This window comes from Gymnodraco acuticeps, unplaced genomic scaffold, assembly GCF_902827175.1.
Source record: "Gymnodraco acuticeps unplaced genomic scaffold, fGymAcu1.1, whole genome shotgun sequence".
NCBI lineage: Eukaryota > Metazoa > Chordata > Actinopteri > Perciformes > Bathydraconidae > Gymnodraco > Gymnodraco acuticeps.
The window spans coordinates 2,547,296-2,566,343 of record NW_022990701.1 but is presented as its reverse complement, the minus strand read 5'-3'; the positions used below and the strand labels follow the sequence as shown (position 1 = coordinate 2,566,343).

The following is a 19,048-nucleotide window of genomic DNA, read 5'->3' as shown; positions in this document are numbered from 1 at the left end:
TCAGTGTTATATAGGCTAATGAGTTTTTCAGACCTACAGAAATAAATCGCGTAAATGGAATGATTTGACACAGCTGGCTTAGCTTCAGGTCTAGAAGTGTAGAACAGTTTTGAAAGAGGCAATCAATTATATGTTATACTATAGCCAGTGGCGACTGGTCATTAGGCACAGCTCCACCTAGTGTCAGCAGAAAGTATTAAAAATAATGATTACCAAAAAAAAAAATATATATATATATATAAAATATATTTTAAGATCATGTTTAATCATCTGATTCGTCTGTACATTGCTGTTTTAGTCAGTGTTCTTCTAATTAGTGTCTACAGTGTGTGCCTATTGAGCTGTTTTGAGCCATGTGGGACAAAACCCGATCATGCCCCTCCTTCTCACTGTGAATGGTGACTGTAAAAACTACACTGCGCATGCTCAGAGTATTTTCCTATTTAATGTGTGTGGCAAAAAAATAATGACCATAGGGTCACTGAGCTGCCATCCCCACCATACGTCATCTCACATAATTCAGAGCTGATTGGCTGTAAATACGTGTGCCGCGAAAAGTGTGGTGAAGAGGAGACGAGAGACGCGTCCTAAAACCCGGAAGTAAGCTGCGCATGGCTTCCCTCCACAAAAAAGCAATGAGATTTCTCCATAGGATTTTAGAAAATAGGCTTGTTTGAGACAAGCGAGACCTGCGCAGACCTGCGCAGACCTGCGCAATTGCGATCAACGTCTTGCTAGTGCGTTGCATGATGGTTAGTCATTTGTCCGACTTGCTCTGGAGGCTCGCCTACATGAGACGTTGAAATCTCGCGGGACAAAGACGCCCGCAGCCTTAAGAGCGAGGCGCGGCGAGTCGGCGCAGTTCCTCTCCACGGGCTGCGGAAGCGAAATGCTTGATGGGAAACGACCAAGCCCCCAGGAAGTGCGCCGAACTCAGATGAAAATATTCGTGCTGGCCAAACGGCGGTACTACACTTCCGTTTGGTTGCCAGGCCCGGAAACACTTTTTCCCATTGACTTACATTGGGAAAGAGTGGTCTGTAAATCGTTGGATAATTTTTTTTAAACTAAATAAACTACCCAGTATGAACACTTGTATAGCCCTTATTAAAAACATTCGTTCCTCAAGTTGTAATAATGTGCTAATAACGTTATTCTGAGAGTTATTACCCTCTGCATTATGAACGCGCATCTAACCCACGGGACCGCGCCGCCCGGCACGTTCATGTTACGTGTCCCGACCAATCAGAGCACACTGTGCTCACAGGGAGGGTGGGGGCTGGAGCTATTGGAGCTACAACGAGCCGTTAAAGGCAGAGAGTGAAATTCAGTGAATACACGTAGTTTACAGAGATGCTGTTTGAGAAACCAAAGTGAGTTGCGTTTATCTTTACCCATGGATGCACAATAAGAAAGGACCCATATCGTCTTACTGCCATCCCACGGAGCTGTAATAATGGATATATTGCACATGTTTGCTATAATTCAATATCATACTACATGGGCTGTATGATTAAATCGTGTACCATAAATGTTGTATTAAATAAAGTTAATATTACTTATTATAAGTATATATATATACAGTGCAATCATTCTTTCATGCTAAATGAAGCTCTGTTGCTTGGATATCACTAGATCCTGTTACAGCGTAATATAAGTACATAACGATTGATGTGTACATTAGCATAATGAAGCCGCTAGCTTCTAACTGCCGCCTCGTTAATATCAAATCCATCTTAATAACAAATCATTACCATGCTGTCATGAACGCGCGGTGCTGTTACGTGTACGCAAATTGACGTGCTTGATGTGAACGAGCATTTTTGGTTAAAGTTGCGCATGCGCTATGAGCGCACATACGGGTACTTCTCAGGCATGCCGGGTAATCTGTGACGTTTCGCTCTCTCAAAAGTTGTGCTATTTTATCATCATGCGCTAATGAGCAGCTCTCATAGGAATGAATGAGGCCCCGCCTCCCACGCTGTATCCAGTACTTATTATACATCCATGGAAACGACTCGCTGGTATCTCGAGCTGAGCGCTCATTGGTGGTTTTTACCACGTGCTGCTGATGAAACTCTCCAATTGGCTCGGCAAAAGTTTGTTGTTGTTTTGTGTCAGTTTTACGTCGCCCCTTCCGTTCACATTTTTCATCATCGTTCCACAATGTTTATCATCATGAAATTAATATCTATATATTTTATACTATACTTGCACTGCTTACCGTTTTCATACTTTATATATATCTTAGCATATCCATACACACTGTACATACTCACAGGCTGCTGTGTATATCTAGTGTATTCATACCCTGTTTATTCATCATTCAATTCATTCTATATTTTATTCTGTAGATTTTGTACATTACTTTTCACTTTACTGCTTGTCGCACTCCTGGTTAGAAGCTAAAGTGCATTTCGTTGTCTCAGTACCTGTAATATGTGCAATAACAATAAAGTTGAATCTAATCTTGAGCAGGAACAAATGTATTTACTTAGTACATATCTGACATTAACGATTAAACACATGTGTGCATTCTTTATAAATGCAAACCGAGTCAAGCCGACTCCGGAGGTGGCGGTATGCACCTTAAAGTTGTTTGCAATCCGCCAAAAAACCGAGAGAAGAAGAAGAAGAAGAAGACGAAGCCGACTCCGAGCATGGACTCAGAGCTGTCCGACTTCAGGCGAGCTTTTTGAGACCTCCCCCGGCTGCGATCGGCTATTCTCTATCGTCTACTTTCGAGGCGAGCCGCAACGCGTCTCAAACAAGCCTAGTAACTCGAAATAAGATCTGTGGGAAACGTACCTGTTAGATAAATGCACGTTTTGTTCAGCCGGATAATATCCACATGTCTACCCTACTTTTATAATTTTTGAATCATAAATCTATCGATTAGATTTATGATTCGACTTTTGAAACTACAAGAAGATAAGGAGGACTTTTACAAAAAAGTAATAGAGATTTTTGTCCAGAAGGATAGTGTGGACTTCATCTTCAAGTCAAGGACCACCATTTTATTGAAAATGGGATCTTACTAAGAGAGAACAATTCAATATTTAAATGATAAAATTACATGTTTTGGGTTTCCTTTTGTTGAACTGTCTGTTTAAAATTAAACGAAGCATCAGACTAAAAAAGCTTTTGAAAATAATATTATATTTTGATTTAGGTCAAAATGTAATATTTGTAAACCTGAAGAGTCAGTGCCAGTGCCTCGCCAGCCATGAACCTCACTGCACGTCACTGCAGAAGCTTATAGACATCTAAGTTGTTTGTGCCCCACCACTTTTGTACATATAAAAACGCCACTGACTATAGCAATGAATCAAATGACAAGAAATTAGGCAATATGAAAGGAGTCGCTCGTCGTGATGAACCTACGTAAAATGATCAACTGTGTGCAGCTGGTGCCTCGCTTTAAGGAGCTGGAGATTTACAGCAAATGTCAACTCATTATTAGCTCTCTTGCCCGCAAGGTTACTGTTTGTGTTCACCTTCACCGCTCTAATAGTGTTAATATTATAAACGTGTGGTGCTCTCTTTCGTGTAATTCAATGACAGCAGCCGAAGTAATATGTATGAAATCGATTAAAAGCTTTCATGTGGTGACTTTTGTATAGGAATTTAGCAAAGGCTTGTATAAAAAGGTTTCGTAGCTGTGCATCATGTGGTGCGGGGGGGGCTCCAGCTGTGACCACAAAGGTTCCTACAATCCAAGGTACATCTAAAAAGTTTGACTCTAAAAAGGTGGCTTTCTCCTAGCGAACAATAGGTGTATGCGAATGATTTTGCTGCTATAAATACCATCAGGGAAGCTAGGTGACATACAAGCAGGCAGACATTTAATAATTGAGCAAATCGTGGCAAGTGGGCGCATTGACGGCGGCGCTGACTCATGGCTTCTGCAGCTCCGGAACAATGACGCTCCAAAACAAACAGAGGGCTCTCAGCGCGGACGCCGAGTTTGTGCTGAGGCGGGAATCCTGAAGAAGACTTCGGAAGCTCAGTGGCAGGAGCGCTGTGCTCGGGAAAATCCTGTTTAATATTATATGAGTGAGAGCGCTCGTCCTCTCGCTCACACATACAATGCAGCCTCAGTGTCAAACACACACATACACACATTGCTCTAGTTTCCTTCCTACTGAGGAATGGGGGAAGGGGTGAACAGTAGCTGCAGCTTACTGTCACGACATGGTGGGCTTCACTCTATGATTGAAAAACGGAAAAGCACACAAACACTTTACACAGGCACACTCAGAGCAAGCTATTTAGATACACCTGATGCACTGATAGGGTAGTGTTTGTTGAGCTTATATGAAAACGGCCAAATAAACACCTGCACTCGCCTGAATCCCGATAAAAATCAGAGCATTGAGTGTTGAGTGTTTATAGCTGTCTTTAAGTTGCTTTTCTGTTTTAAAATTATCTCAAGCCCAGACATTATACCTCAGAGCTATTCACTTTTGTGAATGGGTGCTCTCAGTCCAAAGAACATGCGAACAGTCCTATAATGCACAACTGAAATGGACTCTTGATTTCTTTCTTGGACTTATGAAGAAACAACAAATGTCTGTACAGTCGTTACATTTGCTCTTTGTGGATAATTCACGCAGCAATTACAACGAAAAAATATCCAACCAAACTAAACCAAAGATGTATATGTATAAAAATATGATGAAACTTTGGTGACTTTCAAACCCACGTAATTGTCATGGTGAAGACCCCAGAAACTACAAATGTTGGAGCGACTCCAACTAAAAACCAAGCGACCACACAGAAAAAGTTATGATATAAATCACTCTTACATCGCTTATTAAGTAACTGAAAACAAATTAATTGACATGTGATTTACTTTCCTACACATCCAGCAGCTGGTAGTTATCTCAACAACAAAGCCATTTTCACAAGAACTTCTTCATGTGGGCAGTGGGGCGGAGATCGTGCTTCAAGTGGAAGGTCCTGGTTGTTCAAGCTCCACATGGAAACTGTGATGTAACTATTCCTTAAGTGCTCATAATCTTGGCCCTATATATTTCAACCAACTCTTCTACCTGTCTCGGCTCTCCAATCCCTGTGTGGCAGGGGCGGATCTAGACAAATATTCATGGTGTGGCAAGAGGGTGGCAGGAGAATTTCAGGGGTGGCATCCCCTGGCAGAAGTATATGCTGATTTAATCGCAGTCATATCAACAATGTTAACTTGGAAAGCCACAATATTGATATTTTAACTCAATAACATAGGTGACATTATTGTGGCACATCAGTAAAGCCTTACATATAAATATATAAGGTGGCAGACATAATTTAATGCATTTTAACTGAACAATAACTGAATGAGTTGGTTTCACTCTTAGACCAGCAGGGGTACCAATCTATGCAGACTGCTGCAATAAGTACATTAATTAACTGTCTCGTCGATGTTTGTCTGAATGAATATGATACTATTAACAATCATATTATTCCTATCAGCTGTCAATCACTGTTATGATTCACATATTCAGTGTTATTATTAAATAAACTATATTTTTTGGAGGAGTTAATGATGAATGTTCCTCAAGATGAAAAATATTATACACACGTAAGGTCATCATCTTAACAGTTGATTATTATCGACTCATCCGTGAGCAGAGCATCAAGTTGGCATGCCTATAACAGCTGAATGTGGCGATTACCATCTTGATCAGCAAAACGCCTACCTAGCTATGGTGCGTTTTGATTCAATGCTGAGTACAGCCAAACTTGAAAGGCTCTTCTCTATCATTGTAGACCGCAAACAGTGGCGGCTCCAGAGTATATTTGTTGGGTAATCTATGGTAGGGCTAACCCATGCAGTGGTGGGGCTCAAGTCAGTATTTGCAATGTAATTACATACACGCTCCCCTTGACAGTGAAACGCCACGCGTGAGGTTTAGATTATTTCCCTGTCTCAATCCAAATTGAACTGTATGAAACAAAAAGGCACATTTGTCTTGTAGTAAATAAAAAGGGCGACCTGGAGTCAATCCTGCAATTTCCCCACAAGTGAAAGAGTTGACATGCTGAAAATCCAACCCCTGCAGGGGGGTCTGGGGGGATTCTCCCCCAGGAGATTTTTTGAAATACTAACATAAAATACACATTCTGGTACTCTCTTGAGAAGAAAAATAAATAAATCTATTACTACATATTTAAAAAAATGAATGCCATTTTAGTTTTTTGTTACTTTGCTCTGAAAGCTGAACCTGCTGCTCCTCACAGAGAGAAGAGGGAAGAGGCTGTGTAAATTACTTTACATTGTGGATAATCGTGGATAGCCCCCATTGTTCTGTGTGTCAAAATGAAAGACAGCCCACACACCTACCAATCATCAAACCGTGGGGTCTTATTTCATTACGTGTTGATTTGTATCAACACGTAATGTTGTATCGATGTATATAGAGATGTACTACCGCAAAAGTATTCTCCGTCGGGACTTCCTGCAACAACACCACGCCGTCATCTTGATTCTGATTGGCCAGAAGACATTATCAAAGATGTTCTATTGAGAAGACGATCACTACGTGACAATAGTTTTCAAAACCGTTTCTAGTCTTCGGTATTTCCAGACAAGTGGCTACTGAAATCAATCTTACTAACTGCTGTCTGTGCAATTTACTCCGCGCGAGTTGGCGGACTTTATTTTGCTTACTTTAACATCATTTTTCATGGTGGGGCTAAGCCATTTCTTGGTATGGCTGTAGCCTACCCCAGCCATACCCTGACCGCAAATACCTCATTCCTTCCGTCTACTTGGATCCGAAATGCTTCTCGTTTTGAGCTGTCCCCCGTTGAAATTAAATCGCCGCCAATCATATTTCCACGCTCGCGCCAGGGAGGGAGGGGTTAGGCTCGCGTCTTGTGCTGCATTCACTTGCACTCGGACATTAGAGATTTTCTCTCATAAATGTCCGATGAGCCACAACTTTTCTTTCAAAACAAAGCTGCCAAATGGGGTGGCAGCTGGGGTGGCAAGGCATTTTTCTGAGGTGGCAGCTGTCACCCCGTGCCACCCCGTAGAACCGCCACTGCTGTGTGGAGAGGAGCAAATAAGATTTCCTCACTGCAGGATTCGAGTATAAATTTCATTTAATTTCATTTGTATTTGTCCCGCTCATGGTACGCAAAACCAAATAATTGTGGCAATACAATAATTGCCAACAAAACATGACTCTACCAAAACACCATTGAGTGAAAAGGAGCAGGGAGAAGAATACAATCTTATGTGACCTGCCCCTTTCTAAAAAAAACTAAATAAATACAAATAGATGGTCTGCCCTTCATAATACACATTTTTCAAAGCCAAACATAACAGTATCTTAGGATACTAAGAGAAACACAAAAAAAATACTTATTTCCCACTTGACGGTTAACGGAAAGAAACAAAACAACAAAAAACAACAACACCAAAACATCACACGTACGTATAAGGAAAAGGAAAGGAAAAGAAAAGTGCAACACCCTCATCAACGCGCATGATAATAATAATAACAACAATAACAATGGGACCTGCAAATAAAGAACAGACATCACTTCAAAGACATCAAAAATATTTAACAATGCAGGACCAGAGTACATAGACTTATTCACATTCTGCTTCATATAGTCCCATCTTTCTTAATTTATACAATTTCTTTAACTGAAAAATACATATACAATTCTTTAGATCCTTTTGTTGAGAATTCCACAATTTTACACCAACCACCGAAATACATATTTGCTTAAGATTAGTCCTTGCATAAGGATGCTTACAATTTAATTTCCTTCTGTGCTCTTCCTTGTCTGATCCAAAAACAAACAACTGTTGTAAATATACTGGTAACATTCTGCTTTTTGCCCTGTGCATTACTGATAATGTCTGCAGCTCAGCTACTGTATGTCTTTGAGTTTCAAGAGTCCTGACTTAAAAAACTGTCTGTTGGTGTGTTCTCTTGAATCAGCTTTATGAATGATTCGTACTGCCCTTTTCTGTAATATTGACAACGGCTTCATGTTGCTCATGTACGTGTTGCCCCAAACTTCTATACAATAAATGAAAAATGGCAAAATAAGTGAACAGTACAACATTCTCAATGCCTTGTAATCTAGCAAATACTTTGCCTTGTTTAGAACAGAAATATTCTTAGACACTTTCGTTTTAACGTGCTATGTGTGATTTCCATGTCAGGTTTTCATCCAGCGTCACACCTAAGAATCGAAATTCAGAAACCCTTTCAATAAAAACTCCATCAATGGACAGTGACATGTTTTCATCTTTTTTTCTATTAGCAAAAACCATAAACTTTGTTTTATTCAAATTTAGGGTTAACTTATTTTCATCAAACCATCTTTTAAGTTTGACCATTTCATGTCCAATACACTTTGCTAAAATGTTTAAATCATCTTCTGAACAAAATTAATTTGTGTCGTCTGCAAACAACACCAATTGCAATAATGTTGACGTTTCACATATATCATTGATGTACAAAATAAAAAGTTTAGGCCCTAAAACCGAGCCCTGCGGGACACCACATTCTATGTTCATACACTCCGATGTACTACCAGCAAATTCTACATATTGTTGTCTGTTATCTAAATAACTTTTTAACCAATCTAGAACTACTCCTATCACTCCGTATCTATGTAATTTTGAAATTAGGTAATGGTCTATGGTGTCAAATGCCTTTTTTAAGTCAATAAATACACCTATTGTGTATTTCTTTCTTTCTATAGCTGTCGTAATTTCTTCTGTTATTTTCATTAAAGCAAAAGCTGTAGATCAATTTTGACTAAATCCATACTGACTCTCACTCAATAACTCATTTTTTCAATCAAATTATCACATTTTTGGACAAACAATTTCTCAAGGACCTTTGAAAATTGTGAAAGCAAGGACACTGGTTTGTAGTTAGTAAATTGGCTTTTGTCCCCTGTTTTAAAAAGTGGGCTAACTTTAGCTATTTTCATGCCATCTGGAAAAATACCTGTCTGAAATGAAAGATTAAAGATGTAGCTTAGCGGTTTAATTATAGTCGTTTTCACTATTGTCATGTCGATCCCATCACTATTAGTCGAAGTCTTATTTTTGCATTTGTCTACAATGGATCTAATTTAAATTGCGTTTATCTCTCCCAGAAACAATGACTGCAACACTTTACTTCCCCCAATTCCGCCATCCTCTTTTTGCCCATCGTGTTGTTTTGGAATAGTCTTTGCAAGATTAGGTCCGACATTTACAAAAAAATAGTTAAATTCATTGTCATCAATGAAGTGACTGGGCAAGCCAGTGGATACAGATTTATTTCCAATAACATTATTTAAGATGTTCCATGTGCCCTTGATATCATTTTTCTTTTCTTTTAACATATTATTATAATATTCTCTTTTTGCTTGTCTCATTATAACTGTCAACTTATTTTTATATGCCTTGTATTGCTTTTCAACTGCCTTTGTCCTTAATGTTATGAAGTCTTTATAAAGGTTATTTTTCTTCTTGCAAGCATTTTGTAAGCTCTTGGTTATCCAAGGCTTTTGATAATAAGTACCTTTATATGTACGGAGTACAGTGGGACAATGTTTGTCATACAGTGATATGTAAATGACTTCATGCAAGCGGCATTGTTGCTTTGTTTTGTTTCCACCCTTGGAAAATGTACTATGTATTGTACTATACTGCTGCAAAGTCCTGCGATACACCACTATTGTATTTGAAGAACAGGCAGTTAGTCTCCTGGGTCACTCCTGAAGAAATTATACCCGCAGCTTCACTCGGACATCGAGGTTTGTTTAGCTTTCGCTCCGTTTGTGTGAGCATTTTATGAGAACAGTGATTTGGAAGGAAGCATGAATGACTCTTGAGTGAGCGTGGGGGCTCTCGCACGCCCGTACGAGTGTGTGTGTGCGTGCACGTGTGTGTGTCATCTCCAGCTGAGTAGCAGGATGCAGACAACCAGGAAGAGATAAGCGCGGGTGAATGGAGGGAGCTCTGTGTGTGTGTGTGTGTGTGTGTGTGTGTGTGTGTGTGTGTGTGTGTGTGTGTGTGTGTGTGTGTGTGTGTGTGTGTGTGTGTGTGTGTGTGTGTGTGTGTGTGTGTGTGTATTGAGTTTGTGCGTCTGTATGCATGTGTGTGTGTTCGCGTAGGGAAATCACTTCACAAAGGCCTGGAAGTGTGTGTTCTCCTGTCTACCAGTGCGGGACTCGGAGGAGATAAGCAGACAGCCAAATATTCCCCTTGTGTTTTCCCAGCAAAAACAGGAGGCGGAATACCAACCACTCAGACCGATGCCACAAGGTCAGGCCTGGAATAAGCCGCTTCCACTTCTTACAAGCTGCACACACACATAATCACACCGACACCAACATACACACTCAACACAACATGGGTCCGAGCTAAGGGGGTATCAAACAATCGTCTTTATTATCAATTAATCTGTTGATTTGTTTCCCAATTTATGGATGTGCATGTGCAAAAGCATACTGTAAACTTACTGTAAACATGCACATGTGTAGACTCACACTAGTGCAATTATGTCTCTATGTATGTACTGTAGATGTGTGAGGTTTATTTGCAAATATGTATGTTTGTATATGTAGATATTGAGAGGACACATTTCTTCCTCTTGTGTAGGCAGTGGGAATGTGGTTCTGTAAAAGATATTTTTACTACAATGATATTAAATTGAGAAAAAAAACAATGTATGTGATATGTGAATATAGAATCAGTGACTCTTGAATTTCTATTTCTACATTTTGCAATATATTCATAAGCAAAAAGAATTTCCTCATTGAAAGACTTTGCATTATATCAAGAGAGTGTGAGAAAAGCATGACGGTGTATAAGGTGTAAAAGATGAAGAAGAAGTGAATGTTAGGTCAATCCTAAAAGTCCAATAAACCGCTCCTGTACTCATACTGAACACAGACTGTAAATTAGAGATGGCATGAATGCGTAAACGTTCATGAAAGGATGCAAACAGATGTAGATTTTATGTAGTTGGTGTTTTCATGTAAAGATATGCTGAATGTGAAACTGTTTCAACTTTGGCAAAACATTTAAGGCTATCCTGAGGTGTATGGCTAATGATTCATCTGAAGGGACAGGAGCAAAATGTGGAGTTTTTTAATACAAGTTTTGAATTCTTCACACATACAAGTGAATTACATACAAAAATGTCCATTCTGACCCTTGGTTGCACTTGAGCAGTCTATTTGGCATGAATAAAGCAAGGTTAACATTTGATTTGCTGTTAATCTTAACACAACATGCATACCATGTTAATCTGATGTTCCCAGTCCAAGTCTAGACAGGGACATTTGCCGCATAATGCCCCTAGCCTATCTTTCTCATGCCATTGGTTGCGCTGAATTTCATGTATCCTATGAAAGTGAAAAAAAGGCCATCAAAATAAGTAAAAAATGTAAAGATTTGGTAAAACATGTCACAAGATTTCATAGAAAGAAACAGAAATGGAGAGGTTTAGAGGAAACCAGATACCCGTGTGGTCAGTTGCTGTGAGAAATCTAAGCATGAAAGTATGAAAACATTCTTTATGTACACTGATATTTCCAGCAAATAAAAACACTACCTGGGTTTTCCACCTCAGTTATTTTAACCTACAAGAGCCGCAGTTACTCAAACATATGATATGTAGACTGACTGTCTCCCTGTAACCTGCCGGGCTGCAATCCAAACACACGGTCAGGACTCCGCCGCATAACTAAAACCCACAAGTCATGGGATTCCAGTATCAACATAAAAGCGCACACATACACAAACACACACACACACACACACTGGCCAGTGTCCAGGGTTTCAGTTTGTGTATTTGGTATGTCAGGAATGTGTGTTGGTCGGCGTGTAAACGCAGTGTTCTAGTTTGAGTTCTTATCAGTCCAATATGTCATCACAGACAACATTAGCACTTTAAAAAAGCCATTGAAACACATCTGCACACACACACACACACACACACACACACACACACACACACACACACACACACACACACACACACACACACACACACACACACACACACACACACACACACAGTCAGACGGCTGTAACTAAAGCAAGCATGTTAACCATGAAGATGCAACACCGTCTCTCACATCTCCCTTACAACAAGAGAGGAGACGCTCCGATTTCTAACTGCACAAAGGGAATGATGCTGATGCTGTTAGAGGATTCTCGTGCAACAATCATTTATAGTGGCCATTGAGCTTTTCTACATAGTGTGAGTGGTGACAGTCAGATAGTGTTAGAAAGGTGATCGACACATCTCTAAAAACATAAACACACAAAAACATGAAGGGCAAGGTGTTCAAGGTCCTTGTCTTTTTTGGATCATTATATTTTAACATCTGCAATATGCTTCATTGTTATGACTATAACAATGTTAGGTAGTGTTATATGATGAGTATTGTAGGATATTTAGCTTAGTGAAAATGTGTTTAAAATCATGTACAGATCTATAACATTTTGAAAAACATGGACTGGACCCCGACAAAAACTGAACATGAAGGACATAAATGATAACGTTAGAGAAAGATGAAGAGACAGACATCTTAGTTTAAGAAAGGGAGTGCTAGAAGTCCTAAGTGAATCCCCAGCTTTGTGTTATCAAATTAGTTCATTTGGGTAAAGCCAACACACACACACACACACACACACACACACACACACACACACACACACACACACACACACACACACACACACACACACAAATAAAATATCTATAATCTGCTGCAGAAAACTTATATTTAATGTGTGAACTCTTACATAATTGAAAAAAGTAATTAATGATCACTGTGAATGGATGCTCCTTCTTTCACGACACAAACACACGAGACTAAAACACACTCTCGTTCCGGGACTCTGTCATTAAAGGTCAAACACAAATTGTGTTTGTATCTGTTCGTTCACAGAAAAACATATCGAGCGTGCATCAGCGCTGTTTTGGTGTAGTTGGGTCCAGCTGTTTCTCATCTGATGGTTGATGTAACATCTGGAGTCATGCACAAACACACACAAACTCGTGCAGAGAATTGGTATATGCAAAGACATTTCGGTCAGAAATGGAATGCTGCCTACAGGTGATGCATGCGCATTTCAGGTGTACACGAGCTCATAGCGGGACAGTCACCGGACTGCACGTGGCACCACCAAGGGATCATAACGGTCGGTTATGAATCGTGGGAAAATGGGGACATTTGGAGCAATTCACACACACATTTACATGCACACAAACTAGTTGTCATTGCTTAAACGCGCGTGAGAGAGAATGGATCACAGCGACCAGGCGCGTAAAAGTACTTATTAGGTTATTAACCGATCATCCTAAAAAAAACTAAAAACTGAGTAATTGCAGGACTTACCAGCTTTGCATGGGTCTTTGTAGTCAATGGTCTCTGCTCTCTCCTCTTCGTAATAATCATAGTCTGGCTCCTCGTAGTCGAAACAGTTACAGATCGTCACTTTGCCCCAGAAAGTCAAGCCGGCAAGCACCAGCGTGATCCAGCGCATTTTAGCTGCCAGTGCCGAGGGCACACGGTCCATCTGAAGACTGAAAGAATTAAAAAAGGCCTCTCTGCTTGTCTCCTCCGCTGTTAGGAGATGGTCAATCCACTCTCCAAAGAAAGCATCGGCGGCAGGAATTTAACGGGTCATTGTGAAGCGGCTCTCCTCTCTGACAGCCTGGCTGAGGGTGATGTGGGCTGCTGGAAGTTACTTTGCCCGGCTCTCCTCCATGGTGAAGGTTCACTGAGGTGTCCGTCTGTCCGTCCCGGTGTCAGTCAGCAACGTGTCCGCCGAGGAACTCTGCTGTCCTCCGCTGTGGCTTCGCAGGTGAGGCTGCTGTGGGGGAAACGAGAGAAGGACGCGGTGAGTGGACCGTGACTGGATGATCTGTGAGCGCAAAGTGTGTGTGCTGCTCACAAGAAACAACCGCCTCGCATATTCCCAACCAGCACTGACTGACTGTCTCAGCGCAGGGCAACCTCTTTCTCTCTCCCTTTCCCTCTCTCTCCCTCCCGTGTCCGGTATACTATCTCTCTCAAGAGTCAGCTCACCGCCTACACACACACACACACACACACACACGCACACACACTCACACACACACACACACACCACACACACACACACACACACACACACACACACACACACACACACACACACACACACACCACACACACACACACACACACCACACACACACACACACACACACACACACACACAGCCAAATACTTGCACTGTTCGACCTAAGTGATGCAGAACCAACACTTTCTTTGTTCCTGATTGTCTCTATTCACTGAGCATTTGCTGCCGTTTCATTTGCACTCACTCTCTCACTCACACTCACACACACACACACACACACACACACACACACACACACACACACACACACACACACACACACACACACACACACACACACACACACACACACACTCAGCAGCAAAAGCGCATGCATTCGGATTAACCACTGTAATGAATAAACTTCAGGAGCTCCTTCCTCATCTCGCGCGCACTGATCTTCACATGTTATTGGACCTTCACTCACACGGGTCCGTTAGACAGTGGACGTACAGTAAGAACCGGTAGCTGTCAAATTAACAAGGCGGCTAGAAAATGGCCTGTGGTCATTAGTATCTATCACCCCTTATACCCGGTCCATAATGGGTGTTATTTGGTGATTAAGAGGCAGGTGCCAAGTAGGTGGCAGCCTAACCATAAATTCCCAGAGGTAGAGGGGTAGGGCTCCTTTACTGCTCTTATACTTCCTCTCGCCCCTAATGTATGTCCTTGAAATGTTAAATGGAAAAAGATCAAGGGTTAGATTATTAATCAATTGCAATTAAGCTACATTTAAACTTGTGCGTAAAAATACGCACACCCAAGCATGTCGAGGCTATCTTTCTGGCATTATAGTATGGTATAGTATAGTATGTGTTTTCAGCATTATATGGTGCTAAAGAAACAGAGCCTTTGACATTCAGAGGGTGATTATTATGAACCAGAACACTAGCCTGAGTGTTTTGAGTGTTTCTACATCACAAAAGTAAACCTTATGAACCTTGAAATCCACACTTATTGACGATTTTACTTTTTACTTCAAATTGTTTATTTTGCACGTGTTTGGTTTATCTTTAAACTCAGTTTCTGATGCACTATCAGCTACATCAGTTTGACAGGCAGCTGTGATGTCTCCTCTAATCTGTCATAAACACTAACCTTGCCAGCAGTCGGTTCGTCAACAACAGATGAACCGAGTTCAAGTGGGTCCACGATCCTCCCCTGCATCACTGGTACCCAAAGGTACGCTGAATTAACCACTACTCTCAGTATGTGTTTATGTGTGTGACACCAAAGACGCTTTAAAAATGGAGAATAGAACATTAACCACCAGTTAAATCTCGCCTCTTTTCACTTTAATGTTGCACGGAATGTAGAAAGTTGTCAACAACCAGCCCATAATCTCCCAACCTCCACGCACACACACGGCAGACAGTAAATAACAGTTGTTGGTTGTTGACAGACAGTGCAGCCTGTGGACACCCTGCCAAGGTAAATCCTCCTGAGACGAGTTCACCCTGCGTCTCCACAGCTTACCTGCTGCGTTTACCTGCCCGGGGCGCGTCGGTTTGCTGCGGCGTCACGAAGCGACCCCTCATGCTTCAAATGCAGGAGTCAGACCCCAGGAGTCTCAGGGGGCCTCCGGTATCACTCGGTACCGGCAGTTCCGAACGTGCCCGTCTCCCCCCATTTTATCACCGGGAGATTACCGGAGCGCTATCTCTGCTGCTCCCGACTAATCCTGCCCTCCGGGAGAGGTAGCGACTTGCTGACGTCACTCTATCAATCCAGCAGCAAGCTGTCCACTACACACGCCCCGAGGCATGGACACAAATCCCCTGGACTGGAGACTCTGCACACACACACACACACACACACACACACACACACACACACCCACACACACACACACACACACACACAAACACACACACACAACACACACACACACACACACACACACACACACACACACACACACACACACACACACACACACACACACACACACACACACACACACACACACACACACACACACACACACAACACACACACACACACCCCACACACACCACACCACACACCCACACACACACCACACACACACACACACCACCTGATTTTTGTTCTGTCACCAAAAATAGGCCTCAGTGACAACTTGACGCTTCATATTATAAGAGGAAGAAAGTAAATGACCTTGCATAAAAAGAAGGAAGTGTTCACATTTCACAGCAGTACAGAGAACTAATTCAAAGCACAGAAGTATTTAATAACATTATTGATGCCTGCATTCCACTTAGGGAAGATTCTTGCTGCACACTGCAATATTACACTTCAACATGCCATCAATAAAGTTATCACTTTCAATTCTGCTTTTCAAGGAGAAGTTGAAGTGTGCTGGGAAAAATGTCTATTATCATCAAACAGTAGATAGAAATTGTCAAATTCATCCAAATATCTGGATGATCATACTGATGTTCAGAGAATGTTAACGCATGTTTTAGCAATTGTGTACAACAACTAGTGGCTTATTATTATTTAATAGGGCACCAAACATCTTTAGTCAATATAACAAAAAACACAGATTAAAAAAAAGACAATAAAGAACACAAGACACACAGTACAAAGCTACACAAATACATGAATTATACATCAAAAATGTATTCCTGTCAGATAAAAGCAAGTCATAAAGACCATAAGATAACATATAAAGTATAAAGAAACATATTTACAGTGCTGTAAATTCAAAGGTCATCCCTTGTTTTGTGTTTTGCGAATTGAGGGACCATTTACAAAGGATTGGGGCATATTGAAGCCCCTTCAGGTGTATAACTAATAGTCGTCTTTTATCAACTAAATGCAGTCTAACAGTATAAATGGAGTGCTGGTTTGTGTGATACTGTTTTGGCAGCATGTTTAATAAAGTTATCTTGAACTAATTCACCTAAACTTGGGCCATTGTGTGGGTAAACCTCACTTAAACTGTGTGTGTGTGTGTGTGTGTGTGTGTGTGTGTGTGTGTGTGTGTGTGTGTGTGTGTGTGTGTGTGTGTGTGTGTGTGTGTGTGTGTGTCTGCCGTCTCAACCTAAGCAATTGCTAATTAACACTGGGGAAGGCATTGAGCGGCTTTTGGGCCTCTCGGACCACTTACTGTAACTCTGTGCCACCCAGCCAATCTATTCAGCAAACTGCTTCCTTCTTAAATAGGATCCAGCTATTGAGATTAATGCTGTGTGCAGGTATTTGCGCCCCTATTTAAAGCATTTATTGATCAGTGCGTCTCTGGAACTCTGTGAAAGTACATCGCCAGCATTCTGACCAACACCACCCCTCCCTGACACACACACACACATCAGGAGGAACCCTCACCCTCAGCCCCTCGAGACTCCCCCAAGTGCTGTGGTCTGCAGGTATTGGAGCACTATTATTAGCTTTGTTTGCTTCAAACACACTTTCACATCAATTCTATATGCAGGAGCTCGACTACACAAGGTTTGCACTTACTTGTTTAACTTTAAAAAGGTATAGAATGGGCCCAAACTCACTCTTTTGAATATTAAACACTATAATAAGGTTGATAGTTTAGTAAAAGATGGGAATTTAGTAGCTGTGGTAATATTAACTTTAGTCGGCAATGAGCAATTTTCACTGCAGAGAAACAGTAAAACATCAACAGAGACTCCTCAAACCAAACCCGCATAATCGTCTTCTCTGCTGTAAACTCCAAGGTGTAAAAAACAATCGTCACTTTGTCGATATATCTCTAAACACAGGCAGGCAGTGCTTTGGAGTCAAAAATCTCATACTTTTGGCAAAATACACGAGCTGTGTTTGAGACTTGACTGGACTCAGATTTAAAGCTGAACTACTCAAGATTTTCACATCTAAATTTACTGTAGGTCCCGCCCGTAGTGAAACACCCCACACCATAAACCTTAAAAAGCAGTGTAGGAGTGTTTATGTGTGTCATTTACCTCATTTATGTGCACTGATTTAATCTCAGAGTCTCTGGCATTGTGTCATGGAGCTGTGTTTCACCGAGGGGGGGAGGGGGGAGGTTCAGCCCCTGCTCTGAGACAGGGGGTGAAGAGCCAGTAATAACCAAAGGCATCTCACTCCTGAAAGTGCAAACAAAAGCTTTGCGAGTTAAAAACCCAATAAATCAGTAATTAATAATCTATTCTTTGGACAAGATATCAGTTTATTACATTCATAAGACAAAGGCTGCACTCAAGCAACAAATGGAGGACACTTTATAAATAAAGCAAATACATTTCCTCTAAAAATGCATTTATCCTTAATGTAATGCAAAGATATTCAACTGTCAACCATAAACATTCGAAGCATTTGAATAACTTTAATGTTCTTGGAGAGAATGTTTTTGAAAAAACTTGATCGAACATCCCTAAAAATCAATGTAAAAGAGGTCACTCAGTGAAAACACACACAATTATCCACCAAAAACTGCAGTTCCCCTCAACTCTACACAGTACTACTGGTTGAACATAGTGGGACATTTAGCAGCTAAAGAGCCAGATATTTGTGTCAGGAGTTAATGGCTACAAAGAGAGAGCAAGAAGGATATATAAAACAGAAACAAAAAATCCAAGGGAATAATAATGTGGCTCCACTTTGATGAATTTATAAATATGCAACTGATTCTCAACATACAAGACCAATACATGAAACCAGACAGGAAAGTGAAAACAACTTTTCAGCCTGGTATCACAGTACCTGTACTTGCACTGGCTTGCTTAAATCTTGACTGAAAGAAATCCCTAAAAAATAAAGACAACAAGCATAAATAGACTGTGAATATGACATTTTAAAGGCATATCATTTAGTTTTCTAAAACCGTCTTATTCGTTGTTTGCCCCTCATGACTTGTCTTCTGTTTTAATGCTGTGTGAGACAATTCTGCACGTTGGTTCTCAAACAAGTGACAGCTGATAAAATGTG

At 41.0% G+C, this 19,048-nt stretch overlaps 1 protein-coding gene across 4 annotated transcripts in view; it reads right to left on the bottom strand.

Annotated features, from left to right (window-relative positions):
* Nucleotides 1-15,744, bottom strand: part of tll1 (tolloid-like 1) — a 55,609-nt gene extending 39,865 nt beyond the window's left edge. For 3 of the 4 annotated variants that reach the window (XR_004570507.1, XM_034231485.1, XM_034231487.1), the window contains exon 1: nucleotides 13,378-14,003. Coding sequence is in view for 3 of the 4 variants with exons in the window: in XM_034231485.1 (XP_034087376.1) it covers nucleotides 13,378-13,558 (181 nt within the window). In the remaining variant the exon portion in view is untranslated. Of the gene's footprint in view, nucleotides 1-13,377; nucleotides 14,004-15,622 lie in introns of those variants that run through there. The other variant, XM_034231486.1, reaches the window with a different exon arrangement.
* Nucleotides 15,745-19,048: the final 3,304 nt, after the last annotated feature.